At 39.0% G+C, this 8525-nt stretch overlaps 2 protein-coding genes across 2 annotated transcripts; both read left to right on the top strand.

Moving 5' to 3' along the window:
• Positions 1 to 2635: 2635 nt before the first annotated feature.
• On the top strand, positions 2636 to 5014 carry LOC107732391 (complement component C1q receptor-like). The gene has a single exon (XM_016543700.1). It carries the CDS (start codon positions 2800 to 2802, stop codon positions 4480 to 4482), a length of 1683 nt encoding a protein of 560 aa, XP_016399186.1. The 5' UTR covers positions 2636 to 2799; the 3' UTR covers positions 4483 to 5014.
• A 394-nt stretch (positions 5015 to 5408) lies between these two features.
• LOC107732394 (thrombomodulin-like) lies at positions 5409 to 7307 on the top strand. The gene has a single exon (XM_016543714.1). The coding sequence runs from the start codon at positions 5782 to 5784 to the stop codon at positions 6805 to 6807; it is 1026 nt and encodes a 341-aa protein (XP_016399200.1). The 5' UTR covers positions 5409 to 5781; the 3' UTR covers positions 6808 to 7307.
• The last annotated feature ends 1218 nt before the right edge of the window (positions 7308 to 8525 follow it).

Below are 8525 nucleotides of genomic sequence, written 5' to 3'. Positions count from 1 at the left end.
TGTAAAAAGACAGTATAAGTCATTATAATCAGTAATTATGTCCCCACTGGATGCAACAAATGCCTCGTTTGTAATGGGTTTTAATGTTTATGTCTCGTCGCTCCGGCCGGACACGGCATCAACAGTATGGTGAGGGGCGTAACATTTTCGTCTCACGCTTGAGGTATTTGGCCAATCACAATGCACTGGATAGCTGGCCAATCACAGCACACCTCGCTTTTTCAGACCGATGAGCTTTGTAAAAATCGACGCGTTTCAAAAAGGCGGGGCATAGAGGAGAAACAATAATGTACAGTATGTGAAAAATAATGTGTTTTTTTAACTTTAAACCGCATAAACACATTTCATTACACCAAATACACAAAATAATGTTCTTTTTAGCAGCATCATATGACCCCTTTAAAAGACGGATCATTTTTAGACAAAAGGGCTTGAATGAGACAAAGGGTTTGAATGAGTGTGGAAAATAATTTTTTTTCCATATATAGCCTATATATATATATAGCCTGGCCAGGATGCCAGCTCTAGGAAGAGTCCTGCTTGTTTCAAACTTCTTCCACTAAGAGTAATGGAGACTACATGCTTCTGTGACCCTTCAATGCAGCAGAAAATAGATTACATTTCTACACAAATAAAACTTTTTAATCTAGCTCATATGCAGCCTACAAACAGTATGCTGTATTAAGTTGATCATTTCTAGTCTATAGCCTATGTACGTTTTTTTTTTTTTTTGTGAATGAATACATTTTTAAAAAATTTAACAAAGATTAACAAAAATTAAAAGATTCTTTATGTATTTTCAAGTGTGTGTGTGTGTGTGCATACAGGTGTCATGTCACCAGTTCTCCATCAGAGGTCACTGACATTAAAGTAGTGACTTTAAATCCCATCATGGCGTGTAATGATTGTGAAATCTTCATGACAGTATAATGTGAACAAACATGTATTAATATTAATATTTATGTAACATTGAGAATGTTTTTCCACTTTGGAATGAACGTTATTCAATATAGTTCCCATAATAAAGTGTTTGTTGATAGGTCTTCCATAAGAACAATTCAACAATACATTTTTTATTTAATATTTATGCTCAACTGCTGTAACAGTCTTTGGTTAGTTCTTGGATTACAACCAACATGAAGAGTGTGTGATAAATTTAAATGAGAGGTTGTATGGATCCCTGATAAGAACAGAGGTCCCTGATAAATAAAAAAACCCAAAGAGGAAGGAAACTGTTTACAAAACTAGAATCAGAGTTCATGGGACAAAAGCTGATGGACGTATTCTGTTTTAAAAGAGAGAGAGAGAGAGAGAGAGAGAGAGAGAGATGTATAGGCATATATTTATTTTTTTTTTTTTTTTCTTGTGAATTTCTGATGAGGTTCATTATCTGTCATCACTTTGGCAATTCAGTGTTGAAGACAATGTTAGGAAAGAACACAATTCCCAATGACTAAGAAAAACTAAGCAACTTCTACTGCACTGACATTGGGTCCAAAGGGCCCACCGGAAGGGTGTCTTAGGTCTTTTCCTGCCATTCAAACAGAGGCGCTGTCCTGCTTAACACAAACACAGGATGTGACCCATGGCTAGATTTATCAGCAAGAGGCAGGCAACAGACACAATAGCAAGACAAATTGTATGTTTGTTTCCATGTAAAATACAGAAAAAAAACATAACTAACTTTTGTGGCCAAGCATGTAGTCTGTCTTCAGTCTCATTTCGGAGCTAGTTGTCACAAGGGCTATAAAAGTACATTACACAAATGTATGCTTTCTCTAGCAGTGGTTTTATATATTGGTGTTAATTTTTGTATTTTATGCTTTTACATTTTTGGTGTTTCATGAATCATTCATATTCACATTTCAAATTTGTTTGGCTGCACGTATTAGATTAGATTCAGATTAGATTCAACTTTTGTCATTGTGCATTGTGCAGAAGGGCCAATGAAATGCAGTTAGCATCTAACCAGAAGTGCATATGTGCATATAAGTGTATATATAAATAAATATATAAATGTAAGTGTGTGTATGTACAATAAATATTTATGAGGGACAGGTGCAGAGACCAGCTCAATGCAGTTATCTACGAAATACAGAGCAATCTAAATCTACATTAATATAGTGCAATGTGGATACAGTACAGTAGGGTGCAAATGAGACGTATAAAACACAGAAGGTGCATTAATGATACGCTCTTTTTTTTTTTTTTTTTTTTTTTTTAAGTATAAGGTGTGACAGCTGTCCCTCAGATTTTTAATGTTTAATCTTCATTTAGAATTGACATGAGAACTCTTTAAGCTTCATATTTGCGAGCTCTTGGTACTTATTATATGACCCCTGTTCACTGAATAATGCGGTTAATATGGTGTGAATATGATTTTTCACCGGACACTATAGCATTGTGAAACTTGAATATCTTAAAACATGTTGTAAACGTAGGCCTAGCCTGCTCTATGAAATATATTTTTTCACTATCTAAATCAGATTCTCAGTCTACATCTAAAATTATACTGGTGTCACATTGTGAGTTGCCATCTGGGAAAGTAGTCGAAACAATAAACAGCCACGGCCAGTTGTTTTTTGTTGGCGGCAGGAACTCGCTCTGAGAAGAGACATATGAAGCCTGCTGCTTAAACAAGATTTCCTTTGTAGGTTGTTCACTAAACAGGATGCTTCAGTTTGAGTCATGTTCTGGTACTTGGAAGGCCTAGGAACAATTCCTTCTCCAGCCTCAGAGATGAACGGAATATTTTCTCGTCAAAGCGAGTAGTATTTTATTATTGATGATACTGACGGGATGATGCGCGTACTGATTCTGATGTTATCCTGTTTTGTCTCTGGCGGGACCGTTCGAGTGAGCACAACATGCACCCCTGAGGCTTGCCTAACGTTGCATTTGGAGGAAAAACTTTTTGAAAAAGCCTCAGAAGACTGTATCAACAATGGCGGCAATTTGGTTACTATGAGAAATGAAAATGAACTTCAGAGCATCAAATCGGTTCTTTTAGCAGCAGGAGAATACAACATCCTTAACTCTAAAGTTTGGATCGGGCTTGCGCTACAGAAAAGAAACTGCACCGATTTCACTGAGGAATTAAACGGCTTCAGATGGACGTCAGCGCCAACCGATTCCAAATATTCCAACTGGAAAAAGAAACCTTTGAGCACGTGCACGGAAAAAAGGTGCGTGTCGATTTCACTGGTAGATGGTCTCAAGTGGTCCGATGGCTCATGTAGAGACAGCGCATTTTATATGTGCAAATTTCTCTTCAAAGGAATGTGCAAACCAATTCTGTTGGAAGAACCAGGTGATGTCAAATATAACGTTCCGTTCTTATTTAAACCGCTAACTCCAAATGAAAGGTTGGCGATGTTACCACATGGGACATTGGCTAAAATACAATGCGGCGGCTCGGAAGATGCAAAAACGTTTGACTCAATTTGTGTCAACAATAACGCTCTTTTTGGCTGGACAACTGAGCGTTTTTGCGCACGAAATGAAAGTTGCAAACGCAAAAACGGAGGCTGTGATCACCATTGTTTTGAGACTGCAGGAGCAGGTGTTCGTTGTGAATGTCGTGAAGGCTATTACCTCAAGGATGATAAAGTGAGTTGTGCTCTCAGAAATAACTGCGAAAATTCACCTTGCGAATCAGAGTGTATACCGACTGCCACTGGGTTTTCATGCGCATGCGCGGAGGGATTTCATTTGACTGAAGACAACGTCAGTTGCGTTGATATCGATGAATGTCAGCAACGTACCTGCGGTGAACACAGGTGTCAAAACACGCCGGGAAGCTATTTTTGTGAGTGTAAACCCGGTTTCAGGCTTGTTGCTGGCAAATGTGAAGACGTGGACGAATGCACCGAATTCAGTTCGCTTGTTCAGTTCAGTTGTCAACAGGGCTGTCTCAATTCACAGGGTTCATTCTCTTGTTACTGCCACGCAGGTTACAGTTCATCATCAAACGATAGCAGGAAATGTATAGATATCGATGAATGTGTCAGTAGACCGTGTGAAGATATCTGCCTCAATACCTTGGGTAGTTTCAAATGTTCCTGTAGGGAAAACTTCATTTTGGCTAAAAATGGCATCAGCTGCGTCCCGGATCCCACGGAGAAAATACAAATCACTCAATCTCCAGATCACAGAGGAGAGTTCATCACTAAACTGAGTCAGTTACCTGTCACTTCTGGACCGTCAACAGTCAACACCCCTCCACTTAACAAGACAAACACTAAAGCGGACTCTAGTAAACGCAAAGAAAGTTTTCTCGGAAGTTATTGGATTTTGGTGTGTGTCTTGGGTTCAGTTATTCCATTGATTGTGATCATTGTGCTCATGTCTGTCTTTGTTATCCACCGATGGAATCGTTCAAGAAAAGCCGCTTTGAAAAATGTCACTGCTGACAACTACTGCTGGGTTTCATCTGGAATGGACAAAGAGCATAAAAAGAGCAACAGTCAACTGAATGATTAAATGAAGCCCAAATATGAATGTTCATTTTCTGTCAGCATCAAATTCAAAGGTTAATTTAGGCTACTCAAATGCTGTTTCCCCCTTTTTATAGCCTATAAAAATGTGTAGAATTTTTGTGACTTCCGTCCTTTAAACTGGAATTCCAGAATTATCCTTTTTTTTTGTAAACGTTGGACAAATTATTGAAAATAATAAAACCACACTGGGATAGGCTACTAAGTTTAAAGCAAGTTGTATATGTTTGTTTTCGCTTTTTACCATAGTATTACATGTTTGCTGTTTAGTTAATTGCTTTGTTTCAGAATTATTTTGCTGAAAACGTCACGATGGTGGCCTTTGGGACGTAGAGTGAACTTAGTATTTCTTTCTGGAAATGGAATCATGATGGAATTTTACAGTCTGTATTAGAGAAGAATGCAAGGTACATATAGAGAAATTAACTTTAAAAATTAACCTATTCTGGGATATGTCTATTCATTTCATTTGAGTAAAGTTGTGACAATTTAGCCCACTCTCCCCTTTAAATTAACTATATAAAAGTTAACGTTTGGACAAGCTTTAGACCTGTTCACAAACTTCACTAAACGTAATCTTATATTACTTTTTTTAACTTCATGTATATGATATGTACTATTGTTGTATAAAAAAAATCTCTGTACATTTTGGTAGAATAAATAAAGCTTCATTTAACTAGTTTCAGTGTCGATGTAAAGATTTGCTTGAAGCGCAATGTTCTTTATAGGCTTGCGCCGCTTGATCTATATAACAGGGCAGGTCAAACTCCGCTGGGCCATAACACCGGCGGAGTTTTGTTTTTAGCCTAATCAAACCCACCTGCATGTAACCTAATAAGCAACTAATTCTGAAAACCTTGATTAGCGGGTTCTGATGCGTTTAATTAGGGTCGGAACTAAACTCTGGGTCGTGGCCGCATATCGTTCAGCAATGGAGATAAGCTTAAGCTTTTAATGTGCGTGCGTGCGTGAGTGAATTCCTGTACGATTGGATCTTTAGCAGTGAGCGTTAAACTCTTGTGACCACAACCAGTTGAAATGCTATTCATGCGTAATTTTCGTCAAGATCATTAATGCTCTTCCGAGAGTGTGCAGTGCGTGCATCACATTTATGAGAACAAACTGTGACCATGTCACTCCGGAGTATTTCTTGACTCCCTCAGGCGGGGTTTCCTTCCTTTATCTCCTGAATGGGGTTTCAAAAGGTAGAAATATTTAAAGCGTTGAACACCATATCCTCATGCAGCTTAAGCTGCTGTAGGCTACCTCTTGAAATCAAAATAAGATGGATTATCATAAACAAACGATTTTGTTCATCGTGATTATTTCATCTTGCGCTGGAATGGTATGTAGCTGTGCTTGTTCAAGCAATCTAAAACACTGTGCAAACATTTACCAAATGCCAGTGGACTTCCAAGCGGCTGAACAGAATTGCAGAGAACGGGGCGGTCAGTTATCTGTCCAGTCGAATGCATCAGATAAAGTTGTCGACTATCTTATTGACAACCTGATCGGGCACTTTTGGTCCGGACTCCATCTACCAAGCGGCAAGTGTTTAAGTAATACGAGCGCATTACGCAAAGGCGAATGGACCGACTTGGAGACCGGAGAAGCGCCGTGCGTTCCACTCTGCATGTCTGTCTCCAGCTACGGAACGCGGACGCCGAGACCATGCGCGGACAAACTGGATGGATTTTTGTGTGAGGACTCTCAAGGGGATCTTTGCAAAGGACGTGCGGTCGTTCTGGATAATGCACGGTGCACGTTTGCGCCCTGTGAACATGCATGCACTCCTATGGAAGCCGGATATAGGTGTTCATGTAAGGAGCGATTCCGTCCAAATGCACGAGATCCACGCCGCTGTGATTTCTATTGCGCATCGAAAGTTTGTGAGGCGTTGTGTATGAGAAGCGGGTCGGTGTGTTGGTGCCCGGCTGGTTTTGTTAGAAGCGACCAAACCTGCGAAGATGTAGATGAATGTGAATCAAATCACGGCTGCGCACACAAGTGCATAAATACCATAGGAAGTTATAGATGTGCATGCTATGAGCCTTTCATCCTCGTTAATGGAACTGAGTGCACTCATGTTCATAGTCTATATAATGGTCAAGTATTCACAACACCGTCACCGAATTCTATAGCGAGAGGGGCACTGTCAACCCCAGGAGGGTATGCTGGGCTGATAATATTCCTAGTAGTGGCTGTTTTTGCTCTATTAGTACTTGTGCATTATTTGCGCGGTCGTAAAGCAACTGTACAGGAATGCAATCCATCAGATTCTGGCGAGTTTCAAGAAACCGTATCTAAGTAAATGATAACTGCTACATGTATATAAAGATGGTGGTAATGTCCCTTTGTGTATGTATCAATTAATTTGTTTACTGAACACATTCTGTGAAGGATTAGACTTGTTGGAATGACTGTAAATATCTTGATATATCTCTAGCTAAAACTGAAATGTTATGTTATGAAAACTGAAAAACAAAATGTTATTGAAAAATTGTTTTCAGAAGTGAACTGGCCTTGTTGTTCTTTGTAGTTCTCATAGAAAATTAATGTACCCAGAATGACTTGCAGTGTAAGAGTCATGAAGACCACGTGTAAAGATGTCAGCATATTTTAGCAGCCCACATATTTTCTTCCTTTAGGTTTATTCCTTGATATCTGTCAAATAACTTCATATCTTGATATCTGTACTGGAGTACATTACCAAAAAGTTTACTGATAAAACATTGCAATGCATTCGATAAAAAAATATTTTACATGTTAAACATCTTTGCTAACAACTGTTTTGTATTGTTACTGCATGTACCCTAAATAAAAGATGTATTTTTTATGGTAAATTTTCAGTGTAAAATTTTAAGGTTGATCTGCTGCAAAACTGTCAACAACCTTAATGACGTTTACAACTAAACACTGAATGGTTAGATATATCTGTGATATACATTTCTAATTCACTAATAAATAGTGACAGTATTTATGTTTGTCAGTGATCCGTTCTTTCAATGGTTACCTTGTCAGATGTTTTTTTTTTCTGTTTACAGCCAGTTGAAACTGCACAATGAAAGTCTGGTAAGAGGAATAGGTATATTTGCTTGTGTAAAAATAGTCATAAAAAAGAAGCTTCCATTTTTCAGCATAGTGTATTTTGAAGTTCATTTTGTGAAATCCACATAAGCTTTACACAACTTTAATGGAAAGGGTTTAAAATATGTTTTTCATGCCTGTTCAGGGAACCATAAACAATTATTGCACATGCACCTGTGGAACAGTCCTTAAGACACTTACTGTTTACAGGTGGCAGGTCACAGATACAATAACTTCAACATTAAAGAGACCTCTGACTCTGAAAAACACCAGATGAAAGATACCCGGGGTCACCTGCAGGAACATGCCATATGAGGACTGCACATGTGGCCAGAGCAATAAACTGCAATGTGTGTAATGTAAGAGGTATAAGACAGTGCTACAGAGAGAAAGGAAGGACAGCTGATTGTTCTTGCAGTGAGAAAGAAGAACTTGCAAGTGCCTTGGTGGAAGAGTGGGGAAACATCTCACAGCAAGAAGTGACAAATCTGGTTCAGTCCATGAGAATGAGATGCACCGTACTGTAATTAAATATCCAGACAACCCTAGCCACATGGCATCCCAATCACACTCATCAATCAGAGAACCCAGATCCCTTTCCCACAGCTCCTTAGACCCACGCGTGCTTTCCCTTGAAGATTCTAACAGTGCTCCATAAAACCTTTTAATCAATTTAGCACTGCACTGCTTATGTAAGGCATCCTCCAGAGGAGATAAGCATATTTCACGTAGATTTGCTCTCAGTATATTTGAAATGAAGCTTTTCGCCTACAGCAGTGGTTCCCAATCCTGGTCCTGGAGAACCCCCAACACTGCACATGTTAGATGTCTCCCTATTCAAACACACCTGATTCAACTCATCAGCTCATTAGTGAAGACTCCAAGACAGTGATCCTCAAATCTGGCTCGCGAGATCCACTTTCCTGCAGAGTTTAGCTCTAC

The sequence above is a fragment of the Sinocyclocheilus rhinocerous genome, unplaced genomic scaffold (assembly GCF_001515625.1).
Source record: "Sinocyclocheilus rhinocerous isolate Xijiao unplaced genomic scaffold, SAMN03320098_v1.1 scaffold1635, whole genome shotgun sequence".
NCBI lineage: Eukaryota > Metazoa > Chordata > Actinopteri > Cypriniformes > Cyprinidae > Sinocyclocheilus > Sinocyclocheilus rhinocerous.
This window is presented reverse-complemented; position numbering and strand designations above follow the sequence as displayed.

Excerpts from the sequence above, each read along its gene's own strand:
- LOC107732391 (XM_016543700.1), top strand. The coding sequence starts at position 2,800 with ATGATGCGCGTACTGATTCTGATGTTATCCTGTTTTGTCTCTGGCGGG.
- LOC107732394 (XM_016543714.1), top strand. The coding sequence starts at position 5,782 with ATGGATTATCATAAACAAACGATTTTGTTCATCGTGATTATTTCATCT.